This window comes from Panulirus ornatus, chromosome 33 (genome assembly GCF_036320965.1).
Source record: "Panulirus ornatus isolate Po-2019 chromosome 33, ASM3632096v1, whole genome shotgun sequence".
In the NCBI taxonomy this organism is placed as follows: Eukaryota; Metazoa; Arthropoda; class Malacostraca; order Decapoda; family Palinuridae; genus Panulirus; species Panulirus ornatus.
Window position 1 is genome coordinate 17,754,389 of NC_092256.1, and position 15,000 is coordinate 17,769,388.

At 43.4% G+C, this 15,000-nt stretch overlaps 1 protein-coding gene across 1 annotated transcript in view; it reads left to right on the plus strand.

Annotated features, from left to right (window-relative positions):
• Positions 1–15,000, plus strand: part of LOC139759513 (adipokinetic hormone/corazonin-related peptide receptor variant I-like) — a 48,357-nt gene that overhangs the window by 21,988 nt on the left and 11,369 nt on the right. Inside the window, exons 2-5 of the mRNA XM_071681714.1 lie at positions 1,022–1,229; positions 6,677–6,836; positions 9,328–9,590; positions 14,764–14,840. Of these exons, the coding sequence (XP_071537815.1) occupies positions 1,022–1,229; positions 6,677–6,836; positions 9,328–9,590; positions 14,764–14,840 (708 nt within the window). The remainder of the gene's footprint in view (positions 1–1,021; positions 1,230–6,676; positions 6,837–9,327; positions 9,591–14,763; positions 14,841–15,000) is intronic.

The window sequence follows — 15,000 nt, forward strand, 5'->3', positions numbered from 1 at the left end:
ATCGCCGGAAATCTTCTTCACTCCATGCTTCTATCTCTAATTTGGTCTCCCGGTTCTCCTTGTTCCCTCCACTTCTGACACACATGTATTCTCTTTGTCAGCCTTTCCTCACTCATTCTCTCCATACATCGCTGTTAGTTTAAGCGGGCGCATACCCCCCTCAAAGGAAACGTTTTTCTTTCATTTATTTTTCTTTTTTTTTATGCCACAGATAAACGATAAAACTTTTATGGATCTTTTTTCCTCTCCTTTTACCACTGGCTCTCCCCACCTATTAACCAATAAAGAATAAAAATGGAGTCTGTTGAACAACACTCATTTTTTCCATTTATGTTTTTGGGATCCATGCCCTGGTTAAAGCTCCTCTTTTTCCAGGAAAAGGCACTGGACATATATATATATATATATATATATATATATATATATATATATATATATATATATATATATATATACACACACACACTTTGGTCTTGCCTGATATTTGCTTTTTTGACTACGCCACTAAGTACTGGAGAGGGTGTTTTCCAAGCGGCAGTGACCTCACCCTACATCAAGAGGCAGGTTTTCCACCACCTCAAGAACCCTAACTTCCCCTTTTTCTGTGTTATTACTATGTGTGTGTGTGTGTGTGTGTGTGTGTGTGTGTGTGTGTGTGTGTGTGTGGAGAGATCATCAGTGATAATGTGTGAACGTATTTCTCGTATTTCTTCCACTACTTTCCTCATTTCTTCATGCCCCATTCTTCTTCTCTCTCTCTCTCTCTCTCTCTCTCTCTCTCTCTCTCTCTCTCTCTCTCTCTCTCTCTCCGTCTACCTTTCCATCTACATATCTTTCTTATACAGCTATCTATCAATCTGTCTATTTATCTATATATCTATCAATCTATCTTCCCAGCTATCTCTCTACCTATCTTCCTGTCAATCACTCAGTCTCTCTATCTACCTATCTATCTATCCATCTATCCCACCTCCTCTCCATCACCCGACTAACCTCCCCGTGTCTCCGTCTACCTCCCCAGAGTGTGATCTTCAACGTCCAGCCACACCCGCAGTATCCGGACTTCCACCAGTGCGTCACCTTCGGCTTCTTCAACAGCAACAACGGAGGAGAGATGATGTACACCATCTTCTGCATCTCCTTCCTCTATTTCATCCCCCTCTCCATCATCATCATCGCCTACTCCCGCATCATCCTCGAAATCAGCCGCAAGAGTAGAGACACACAGCGTAAGTACCTCTGGTTTCCTCAGGCTTTAGTAAATATTGGTTCGTTAATTACAGCTTAAGTACAAGAGAATTGTTGATCGTTTCAAGGTTATGTTATTGTATAGTATTTTTGTTTCCATTTAAAGGAAATTGGTTTTAAGACTGGCTTTCTATAAGACGGATATTTCTTTCTTGGTGACATTTATTACAGTTGAGGATTATGGGGTCTAAACGGACTGTTGATGACAAGGTTAAAGAACAGTTTCTATATAATCAGACACTTCTACCTGAAGAACGCAGTGGTTTCAAACTTAGTATTCTCAGAATAAGTTAAGCTAATAATCTACTTCACACTGACTGATATGCGTAGTTACATGACTTTCCATATGCCATTTCGATACATGACTCTCCACAATCTAGTCATTAAATAACTGTTCAGTGCTATGGAAAAACTGAGGAATATGTAAGTCAACCATGAAATTTCAAGGGACAGAAAGCTGAACTGAAATGCTTACGGTTGACTGAGAGGCTGATGAGGAACTCTGACTGACTTCTCCCTGTCTGAGGCAGTACATGAAACGGGAACTGAGGAAGTCGAGATGGCAAATACGACAACTCTGATTTCCTCAGTTTAGCAACTGGGTCGCTATCCAGGTGAATGAGTTAAAACGGAGAAGTGCTGTTGAATCAAAGATATCTATGAGGAGATATAGAGAATACGTTTTCAAGGTTATGTGACATAAGAAAGGTGATACGAATTATGAAAGGGAAAGTCTTCCCTCATTCCCAAGGTTACATGATATGATACGAGAGAAATGACACGCGTGAAAGAAGATTACAGCTTTCTTTCATTTCCAAGGCTGTAATTACACACAAAAAGTAATGTATTTTGAAGGTGATAACTTGCCTTCATTTCAATAGCCATTTCATATCAAGAAAAATGATGCATCTCAAAGATAACAACTTTCCTTGGTAGCTCAAAGGGTCGTCTAAAATGAACTCCTTCAGCTCTGAAGAGCTCTAACGTAGTCACTAGACATTCCGACTACCAACGCCATTAAAATGGCTCGACACTCGATATCTGATACTACACGACCCTGACTCTCTCCAGAAGGTCAAAAGAAGGTTAAAGGACATTCCTCTGTTCGAAACTCTGTACAGAATATCTGCTTTCACCTTGTCAAAAACTATTTTGAAACTATTTTCACAGAGGCCTCAGTGTCAGTCGCGTTGATGTCACACTGGCGAAGCTCCGGACCTTCAGTGTCAGTCGCGATGATGTCACAGAGTCGAAGCTCCGAAGCTTCAGTGTCAGTCGCGTTGATGTCAAAGTGACAAAGCTCCAAAGCTTCAATGTCAGTCGCGTTGATGTCAAAGAGGCGAAGCTTCGAGGCTTCAGTGTCAGTCACGTTGGTGTCAGAAAGTTCGATCCCATTTGCCTTTTTTAAGGCCCGACCCTTCAACCCTTGTATGTTCCCTTACTCTTGACTTTCCCTATTTAATTATTTAATTTGTCCTCCGCCATTAAAACGAAGGTTCGTAAATATCCGCGCCCGACCCGCAGGATGTTGACCTCAGCTGTTCAAATCATTACTACGATATTAGATTTCTCGTAAATACGAAGGTAAGACCGTCAGGAGAAAGACGGGGGAAGCTTAACAGGTCTTAAGTTACACTCTGATTCGCTACTGCGCAAACAGTTTCCTCAATCATTTCCAAACTTGTCTAAAGAAGAATAAAGTTTCTGAGATCAAATATCCAGGAACTGTTGGCATCCAGCTCCAGCATCGGCTGCTGGACCATACTTAAGTAAAACTTTCCGTCGCGAGTCACTTGATTCTTTCGCGTTGCGAGTCTCCTGACTCAAAACCCTCTTTGAGTCGCTTGTCTCCAGGACCCAACCCCTCGGCAGCAAGAAAGAAAAAAAAAAACAGGGAGTGAATCAGAAACTTTACGTAGCTGAGAGAGTTTTGAGACACACCTCCTGTCCTTGAGATGCTATTCCTGTCCTTCAGATGAAAAAAATGTATATAAAACAGTACGAGAGACGAAGAAAATACCAGCCGAAAAAAATAGCATTCGTCCTTCTTAATTAAGAGTGGCAACTGGATCTGTATTGTTAGCCATTTGCACCCGCTGTGACGTAAGATGAGCATCTTTATATATATATATATATATATATATATATATATATATATATATATATATATATATATATATATATATATATAAGGATCGTTTTGAAAAATCTTGGATGGATATATTAACACGACCACTAGAAAGAACAATTAATGAAGAACACACATATAATAACAACGTATAATCATGTCGAAAAAAAACTAGAGAATCGTTCGAGAACTTATGGGGGAAATATTTTCCATCGCTACAAAATGAACACCTCGAAATCGCTTATGAGAACACTTTTTCGATATATAGTGGCCGCTGTGGCACGCCCCAAAAACATGCTCTAATCGCTGCCACTTCGGATGGATGAAAAAAAAAAATAAAGATAAGGCGGGATAAAAGAATAAGTGAGAGATTAACTAAAGGGTTTGCAGGTCACAGGAAGTGGGAAAGACCAAAGAAAGGAAGACAAAGCCACGGGAAAGACCAAAGAAAGGAAGACAAATCCACAGCTCCGCTACTACTCAGGGAGAGAAAAGGAGGTATCATAACGGTCAATCATCGTGTGGCTGGTCTCCACACAAAAACTATGGAAAACAGCAGCCGGTCCCTTGTTACCAGTCCAGTCCCTAGTGGCTCGGACACACGCACGCAACTCAACGATAAAAGCGGCCCAGATATGATAAACGTAGAACAAAGAAAAGGCAGATTCACGAGTGCAGACGAAGAAATAATGGGATGGTTGTAGAGAGGATATGGCAAGACAGATGATACTGCAAAAGGCTTTTGATTCCACTCCCGATTCCACTGCCTTTATACCTTTTAGGTATAAAGGCAGCACTCCACGCTCAGTAAACCTCCTGTAGATATGGAATAGCTATACTTACGCCCAGTAAGCCTCTGTTCACTGCAAGCTTTAAATGCAGTGGCTTGAAAGATAAAAAAAAAAAGAGATGTTTCGAAATAAAAGAGACGTGCAACACCCTCTCAAATCCTCTGGAGACGTCGGGGGTTGCGACAAAAGACTTGTGAGAGAGGAGAACCAAAGCTGAGACACAGGGATGAGTGCACCAGTAGACCCGCGAACTGAAAAGCCGTGTTAGCCTGATCTGAAAGAAGGGGAACGTGAGATCCCGAACGCTTAGGGAAAGTGAGAGTTGAGGATATTTCCAAAGACTCTGAAGACAGCAGAAATTGAGACCGATGGAGCTCTTAAAAGAACGAGCGACACCAAGGCGCGCTCCCAAGAAGAGAGGAAGGTTCTAACCTTCTGTCAGGAAGAAATAGGCGAGCAGAAACCGGAGGTGGATTAGAGGCATGCACTTATAACAAGAGGAGCCATGTACGCCATCTGGGCCATACACCTCAACCACCCGTAGCCGAAGAAGTGCGAGGAAGATCTGGCGCGAGGATAATATACAGGAGGATAAGGTCAGTGTCGGAAGCAGGGCTAAAAGTAGGATCTTCCAGAGTAAGAAGAAATACAATGCCGAGGGGAATGGTTTGATCAGCGGGAGAGTCAGCTATAAACGGATCAAGTCGGACTGAAAGTGAAAGGCTGAACTGCATTGGTTACCGGAGGCGCTATTGGCTGAGAGACAAGGAAATACATTAGTCAAAAAAATAATAATTCAGATCAACATAGTTTCCTTTTTTAATGAAGGTGTGTTTGACTCTACGGATGACAGCTTTGCGATGACTTCGAACAGAAATTAAGAACCATACGACCACTTACGAGAACACTCAAAGATATCATCACAAAGCACAGGGGTTTTTGGACAAAGTCTGACATCAAGAATTTTGGGAACAAATCGTTTCCAGAGGTTCCTAGTGTCAGGAATTCCAGACACCAGTCACTATCCAATGAGCAGAGAAAAGAGCTTCATCCATACCCTTGCTGTCGCTCCTACTATCACTTTCATCACTTACCCTCAACTCTCGTCTTTGTACCAACGTCTTCACTATCCCATCCCTCCTATCCTCACTCTCCTAAGAACTTTACCGCCACTTAAGAACTCTGTTCATATCACGGAATTACATTAGAAACTTTTCCATTACCAGGGTAGTAAAAGATGTGGGTGGCGGAGAGAAAGAGAAAAAAAAAAAGAGAATGAAGAAAAGAGATGGTATTGCCACTTGGGATGCTGTTCTCTGTTTAATATATTTCCAGCGTAATTTCTTTTTCATACGCTGATATATATATATATATATATATATATATATATATATATATATATATATATATATACTTTTGTCCCTCACGAAAAGTTTTATTTTCATATCTCTTTTCTCATTTCGTGTGGAGAGATAGTTTTTAACTGAAAGAGGTGAGCTAGTACCCTGGTTTATATATATATATATATATATATATATATATATATATATATATATATATATATATATATGGTGTCTAGAGCGAAGGTAAATTGTGCTACAAACGGGCTATCGCGCTGGATATGAGAGAGAGAGAGAGAGAGAGAGAGAAGAGGAATCAGTGACATATTTCCTCAGCGTTTGTCGTTATGTGACACCAGTCCGCGTCATACTGGTACGCCTCCATACAACACTATGCCCCTACGTCGCTATGTTACGTGCGTCGTATCTCAGTAATGATGACCCGTATTGCCAGACTGGCTAAGTTTTTACTGCCTTGCCCTCGTTTCCTCTGGTGGCGTAAATCAAAATAAAACGAATCTGTTTCACCTCGACCTAATATTTTGGCATAGGAGGAGAGCAGAAAAGGGAGGGGGGGGACACTTGTATAAGGATAAAGGAATCCGATGTTATCTAATCTAAACCCTCTATTCATCACTGAAGCGAATTTTGAATCCTTGAGCACGATGGAAAGACCCATGTGCACGACTATACGACCCTTGAGCACGACGCTACTCGTGAAGAGAGAGCCGGGGGAGGGAAAAAAATTGATCCTTGGTGTTTTCCAGGTCAAGTAATGACACCGATAATTCCTGGTGGCCTGGGGACCAGGATTAATGATCGCTGGTAGCTTCGGGGTGCCGAGAATATTGAAAGGTAATGGTTTCGGGAACCAGTAATAATAATCCCTCATCTTTCGAAAGCCAGCAGTAATGATCTTTGGTGGTTTCATGAGCCTGTAATAATGATCGTTTGAGGTTTCAGATGCCAGCAGTAATGATATTCAGTGGCTTCATGTGCCAGTAATAATGATCTTTTGTGGTTCCAGGAGCCAGCAATAATAATGATCTTTGGTGGCTTCACAAGTCAAAAATAATGATCGCCAGGGGTTTAAGGATCCGGTAATAACCATCGCTGGGGTTCTCGGATGCCAGTAATAATAACTCCACCTGACCTTCTTCCTCCGGCAGACGACTACTCGCGGGAGGAGAGGTATCACGGTCGGCTGCAGCTGAGACGGAGCAACATGTCTAACATCGAGCGAGCCCGCACCAGGACCCTCCGCATGACCTTCATCATCGTCATGGCCTTCATCTGGTGCTGGACGCCCTACGCCCTCGCCACCCTCTGGTAGGTACTCACCCACGGTGTACTGATGACCTATTTGTGATTACGTGTTGGTGCTCCCGGACTCCACCGCCTTGCTGCTGCACAGCGAGTGAAAAGGACACTCAGGGCGAGGCTGTGCTTGTCCTCCGTTGACGAACGGGAGTAACAGTCTCGTCGAGGAACTTCTTTTTTCGCTCGAAAGGACTCCATCGTCTTCCTGCAACTGATTGTAGCGCAGCCTTGAAGCCTGCAGAAGTCTCATAAAATGGGCCCTTAGGATTATGGATACAATCATACATATATAATGATACTATAATCACCTATTCTAACAACATAGGGAGAAGGAATCACACGTTTTTGAGAGAGAGAGAGAGAGAGAGAGAGAGAGAGAGAGAGATTATCATCATACGTAATCAGAGGCGTGGACCCTTTTCATTCCCATTCTTTATCTCACTATCCTCAGCCTCTCTCTCTCCCAATCTCTCCTTCGTGTCCCCTCACTATCATCCCACCACCTCACCACTTCCTCTTTATATTTTCGCCTTCCAACCACTCCTCACCCTCCACCTGTAGCCACCACTCTCCCCCCATCACATACATGGCCGCCCCCTGGGATGTGGCGGTTCCACTCCTTTAAGGATAATTTGTTTGTCAACACGGGGAGTGTGTTTGCTGACAACGTCGCTGCCTCTTGCCCTTTGAGCCCAGAGTCAAAGGGCAATATGGATAATCACCTGGGCTTAGCATGTTTACACGCCTGTACAGATCATGATGACACTTTCGTGTGTATATATGTGTGGTGTGTGTGTGTGTGTGTGTGTGTGTGTGTGTGTGTGTAAATATCTCCAAAAAAAATGTTTATTTTTGTTTATATGTACGTGCTTTGGTATATGTATTTTAATTTTTATGGATTCATGTTCTCGAATTCTGTTTGTCTTGTTTTGTACTGTCCATATGTGTTTGTACCTCTATATATATATATATATGTTCACCGTCACGTTTCGTTTTGGAGATTTAAGCGTATTGGGGTCTCTATGTGTCCGTATCCGTGCAAACCCTCTGGCATCAGTGATTATTTTTGCTTTTTGAACTTAAGGATTCATTGATTCATCTGGTCAACCATTTCTATCTTCAAGGCCACAAAAACGACAAAACTCGACACGTCATCAGGATCGGCTCACGTCCGTGTTGTATAATCGTCTTTGCACGTTCGATCTTATGTACCAGGCGCCCCTCCTTCGCTCCCCCTCTTTTACATCCACCCCCACACCACACCCCCTCCTCCTTCTATACCACCCCCTGGTACGTCATCGCTCGAAGTCAACAATAGTCGAGGGAACCACCTCTGACCCCACAGTCTTGACAGGAAGGTGTCGACGATATATTCCATCAACATAATGCTAATCTGCGACAAGGGAAACTTCAGATACTAACACGACAGATAGATTTAGGGTCGACGTACCTCAAATGACATGAAACAAAAGAAGGAGAACCCACATCAATCCCCCCCAATGCCGATTCCCCAGTCAAGCAATCCTCGGTATTCACACGTTGAGGCAAGCTAGTCATCACTGGATATCTGAGTGACGTCGAAGATGTAAAAGGTGATAAATGAAAACGCTGGCGCTGAAGTCTGATGGATGGATCACATAACCAACTAATCATGATATCTACATTCAACTCTTCCATGCAAACGCACGTAGGAATGTCCACGTAAATCGGTGCGTTTCCAACAGATCTTACGGTTAAAACTAGGTGTTAAAATAAGAGAAATACGACAGGACTTTGAGACTCTTTTCCATGTCAACCGCACCTCCCAGTCCTCATCTTGATGGCTAACTTCCTGACGTTTCGCCTCTAATTTTAGCTAAATTTCTACGATTGTTTCTTGTGTCGCGTTTTGCCTTACCCCCCCCCCCCCCCCCCTTCTATCAGTCATACGTAGTCCTTCTGGTGACTGACTGCTGTGGATATAGGAGCATCAAAATGGAGTTGTATACCGAAGCGAGTGTGGCTGTACCAGTGCAAAATACCATCCTGAGTCTAATTTCGAGGCTGTTTATAGATTCATGGCATCACCGACATCGACGTGCAGAGATGCACATGATTTCTGTTCATGGTCTCATTCATGGCGAGACACCTACAACCCTTGAGAAATGACGCATCAGAACAAGAAAAAAATAATAATGATCTAAGATCTTTTTCTGCAGTTCTGTTCTCTGTGTTCTTTGTGCCTTTCTGACGCCTTCTGGGATGTTCAGAGACTCGATAATGAACGATGGTTAATTTACCGAAGCTTATCTAACCACCGTTAAGATCGTTATCTCAGAGCTATAGCAATCCGGGTGCTTTTCCTTCTGAAATTTCTTTAAACTAATTATGTTTTATAGAACACAGTGAAGCGTCTTTCTCCTTCTCCGAGGGACTTTCTAAGTCCTCCTGACGAAGGTCTGTAACACGACAATTCATTATCTCTTACCCTTCTTCTTCTTCTTCTCTCACTCCACCTCAGGAACTTCATAGACCCGGTGACCTTCTACAACATGAACAAGCACGTGCAGGACATCCTCTTCATCATCGCCGTCAGTAACTCCGTCGTCAACCCCATCATCTACGGCCGCTACTCCATCAGCTGCTGCCGCGGCCTCTGGAACAAGGCGGGCGATTGCTGCTGCTGGTGTTGGTGCTGGTGCTGCCCCTGCTCACCCCACCAGCACCTGGCCTCGGTGCCGCCTCCTAACGTCAACTCCTGCAAGAGTAACGGCCACTGTCACGGTAAGTCACCACCGACCATGGCGTTGTTCGTTGTTGTGGGCCGATGGAGGGCGAGCGAAAGTGGTGCTGGAGGCGACGCATCCCAAAACCTGAGTTGGGGTCTTAATGTCTCATGTTTTTCTTTCGTGTGTGTGTGTGTGTGAAGGGGAGTTAGATTTTACTTTTGCGGTTTGTTGGACAGATAAATAACTATATATATAACTATATATACATATAACTATATATATATATATATATATATATATATATATATATATATGTAAATATATATATATATATATATATATATATATATATATATATATATATATATATATATATATATATATATATATATATATATATACATATATATATATATATATATATATATATATATATATATATATATATATATATATATATATATATATAAAAGACATCATACGAAGGCTGGGGATATATCACCATCATAAACTCAAGTGCTCTTAAAATCTAGTGTCTCAGAATCGTTATAGAACCGTGTGTCTTCCTCTCAACTCTAATTATCAACTCGACTGGATACAGCCAACTGGCTCCAGAAACACGGTGAGTAGGAAGACGAAACAATGAGCGTCGTATATAGAAATGGAGGAATCACACCCACTGACCAGCGTGTCTTCCTCCAGTGAGGTCGGGGATGGTCGGCTGACTTGCCCTCTGTGCCATTGCCTTTCCGCAATCATCTTTAAAGCGACTCCTCTCGCTGGTTTATGGAAAAACTTTGGCTTTACCTTGCCCACTTCTCAGACCGGGCAGACAGCTTGGTTATGATAAAGAAGCACTCGGTGCATTCAGGAACACCCACACAACTGGAGGAACAAGAAAATGTGGTATCCATAAACTTTTCCCAGAAAGGGAAGTTCTTAGTTCTAATAAAACAAAATGAATGTAATCGTATCTGTGGAAAATCCCTTTATCAACACGTCTTCATTAGTTGATTCAGATCTGCTTTCGTGACAGATATTGAATTTGAATCCATCAACTGATTTCATTCATGAAGATGTATGATAGACAGACGTCCATGTCTGCATACACAGATAAGAACCATTCCTAAGGTGTTCAATTCTTAAGGTGTTCCATTCCTAAGGTGTTCAATTCTTAAGGTGTTCCATTCCTACCTTACCGGTTGGTTCACCCGCGTACTGTATGAACCAAAAACCTCTGTCTGCATTAGGGATGGGAGGACCATGTTTTCTCGTCGTGATTCACGTCTTTGTAGCCACACCTCGGCTTACTTTATCTCACGCAGTATTTTCCGTCGTGTTTTGTTGTCTCCCGTTACTTCCCACCCAACCCTGGTTTATTGCCTGCAGGGTTTCCGCCGTGGTTTATATTTTCTTTTTCGTGGTTTATCTCCAGCAACTTCGCGGTATGGTTTATGTTCCCCCGTTCTTAGTGGTTTATCTCCAGCAACTTCGCGGTATGGTTTATGCTCCCCCGTTCTTCGTGGTTTGCTTCCTCCAGCCCAACTCTGTCTGTCGTGGTTCGGTGGTAGCTTCAGCCCTCCACTTCGCCGCAATCAACTCTTTGTGCCATCATTTTGGCGGTGGTTAATCTCTCGTAGGATTCTCGTCTTGATCTACCTTCTCATCGGTGTCAGCTGCGATTAGAAAGGGGGACTTTGGTCAGCTTCATGGGACGTACGTCTTGAAGAGAGAGAGAGAGAGATAGAGAGAGAGAGAGAGAGAGAGAGAGAGAGAGAGAGAGAGAGAGAGAGAGACTTATACACTGTCGAGACGTGGATGATCTATAGTACTTAACAGTGTCATATGTGACTACATCTTTTTTTTTTTCTTTTGGTAATGAGTCTTGATTGTTACGTATCGTGTGATGTTGAGTCATGGGTTGCCATAGCAGTGAGTCATGGTTGCCATGACAGTGAGTCATGGGTTGCCATAGCAGTGAGTCATGGTTGCCATGACAGTGAGTCATGGTTGCCACAGCAGTGAGTCATGGTTTCCATGGCAGTGAGTCATGGTTTCCATGGCAGTGAGTCATGGTTGCCACAGCAGTGACTCATGGTTGCCATGGCAGAGTCATGATCAATGTGACAGTCAAGGAGATTAGTTCTCATGTTTGTATCACTGAATCATGACACGTACACATAACCCTCAGCTCTGTGTAAATCACTGCCTCTATGTAGCTACGAAGTGCACACACACACACACACACACACACATATATATATATATATATATATATATATATATATATATATATATATATATATATATATATATATATATATATATATATATATATATATACTTAGAATATTATATTTCCATATTCTTTTTCTTTCGTTATGCTAATTCCTAAAATTATCCATGAGCTCAGACATGAAAATAAGACACATTCCAGCGGTCATGGGTATTCGTCACGTCACTGAAAAAGAGCAGTGAGCCTGGAACGATCCCTTCCAGGCACTGAGTCTGGAATGATCCCTTAAAGGCAAAAAGATCGATGAGGACGTGGTGTCGACTCCCGCTGGATTCCACGTCTGGTCAGATGGAATCCACGTCTGGCCTACTGGATTCCAGGTCTGGCCTCCTGGATTCCACATCTGGTCTACTGGATTCCACATCTAGCCTACTGGAGTCCACGTCTGGCCTACTGGATTCCACGTCTAGCCCACTGAATTCCACGTTTAACCGATTGGATTCCACGTCCAGCTTCACACGCTCTTTCTTCTCCCTTGGGAGAACTTTGTTGGCACGACCATTAAATAAATGGTGGCGGGGGGGGGGGGGGGGGGGGGAGCTTCGCCATCTCCCACAAGGACGAGTTTATTAATGCTCTAGCGTGAGATGATCGCTCTTACTGCTTCGATTTAGGAGGTCCTCTTTTTTCCCCCCACCCTCTCCTCTGTGCGTTCTTGCACCAGGATATGAGGGAAATCCGTTATCTGTGAACGGAGGAAGAGAGAGAGAGAGAGAGAGAGAGAGAGAGAGAGAGAGAGAGAGAGCACTGGTGTCTCACTGGCATAACTGTGGGTGAAATATGTTGTGTAGCCCGGCAGCACAGCTAGTGTCATCGTACACAATACCTCCGTCAAAGATGTATCATCTTTTATCTAATCAAACGAGAGGACCTTCATAAGCAGCACCTAGGCTCTGCCTAGTGATAAGATCACATTCAGTAGCATCATATAAGCCTGTATTACTCATGAGATAAATCCTTCAGTTCCTATAACATGGCGTTGAAGCGGATTCACTTTTATCAAAACCTCTTGAGTTCGCAATGCCGTGTGATCTATAGCTGCGAACCAACTTGGTCATCTGTCTTGACCTCTTGCCGCATTTGGCCGACCCACCACCACCACATCTCTCCCTGCACCAGCAGCTTCTCCAACGTCTTTGCTATTAATAAATCCGTCTATTTGACTGCTCGAGACCCAGAAATTATGATTCATGCACGTGAACACTGACCTGTACGTCTGTGGTGGACGCGAAAGTACTTGGTCATAAAATTGGCACAGATACGAGTCTTCTGAAACCCATGTTCATTCTCTTGTGTTTTGGGTCACTCAAACTGAACACGGACAACTATTTATTTTTCCCCCATTTCCTTCCAACGTCAGCTCAAGAAGCTCCTATTCCTCCCTCCCATTGTAGTGTAACCCCCATTTCATTTCCCTTTCCCCCTCCTCAAGTCACATGGAGGAATACCATATGTGTGACGCCTTGTACCATCCTTCGTGGTTGCTTTTGGACCCCCTAAAAAGCAACGGTTCGCCAAGAGTATCTTTAACGGCTTTCTTAGATCGTCAACTGTGATCACAAGTATATTCCCGACGTGGTTATGGGAATGGTCCATGATTTCCCACTATCACCTTCCATGTACAATCTCTCTCTCTCTCTCTCTCTCTCTCTCTCTCTCTCTCTCTCTCTCTCTCTCTCTCTCTCTCTCTCTCTCTCTCTCTCTCTCTCTCTCTCTCTATATATATATATATATATATATATATATATATATATATATATATATACCTATCTGTCTGTCTCTGAAATAAGCAAGATAAATCAATTCTTCTCCGACCAACGCGAAGAAAGACAAACAAACTCTCACCTCTCCCCCGACGGGACCAACATATAAGCCAACTCCTCTCTCTCTCTCTCTCTCTCTCTCTCTCTCTCTCTCTCTCTCTCTCTCTCTCTCTCTCTCTCTCTCTCCCTCCCTCCCTCTTAAGTGAGAAAGAAATACCAACTTCTTTTTTTTCCTCTGAACTCGACCCTCACTTCACCACCTGACCCTCCCAGATATAGGGAGCAGCTCCTCGTGTTCGGCATTTACCCAAGACCCGCATCGCGAGTGTGTGTGTGTGTGTGTGTGTGTGTGTGTGTGTGTGTGTGTGTGTGTGTGCTATAAGAATCAGCATAATACGTAAGAATTCCTTAAAAATAATAATTCATTCAAGGACGCCTCCCAATGCCCAAGACTATAAATGAGGGCGAAGATGGAAAGGGTAAATGTCTATGTAAAGCATTTAAACAAATAAAGCTAAACAAAAAAAAATAAGAAGAGGATCGATAATTCTACGAACACATAAGATGCCCAGAGATGCAATCACAACAACGAGGAGGGAACTAGAGACGGAAGGAAATAAAACAAGAGACATGAGAACAAACAAAGACGTATAAGGGGATATGAATGACAAGAAAAACAAATGAAAGTCAAATAAGACAATATTGAGTCGTGCCTCATGTGTGGGGTGGCCAGGTTTTAAGATGGAAAATTGTGGGAGAGATGGAGGGAGAGTGAGATATGGACAGTGGGATACATGGGAGAGATGGATAGGGAAATAGATGGACAGTGAAAAAGATGGACAGCAGGAGAGATGGACAGTGTGACAGATGGACAGTGGGATAGTTCAACAGAGGGAGAGATGGACAGTGGAATAGATGGACAGTGGGACAGGTGAACAGTGGGAGAGATGGACAGTGGGAGAGATGGACAGTGGGAGAGATGGTCGGTGATTCTTCGAGCGAGTCTTAGTCAGCTGTAGAGGAGAGAGGGATATGCCGGGAGGGAGAGAGGGGTAAGGGAGTGGAGAAGGGGGGGAGGGAGGGTGGGGAGGAGGGAGAGGGTGACACAGAGGAGAGACGAATCACCTCGTTATCTCAGACAGTCATTTGGTTTGTTCGTCTTCCCGCAGGGGCGTCGGCCAACACCCGCAGCACCATCTACAACAACTCCACCAGAGACAAGAGGGTCGTCGGCATGATGCTACAGGTGAGCTCCACAGGGGCTAGGCTACCCCGCCTGGATGACCAACTGGCACATACGACCAGAGTTTGCCCTGAGAGAGAGAGAGAGAGAGAGAGAGAGAGAGAGAGAGAGAGAGAGAGAGAGAGAGAGAGAGAGAGAGAGAGGAGAAAAAAGAATATATATA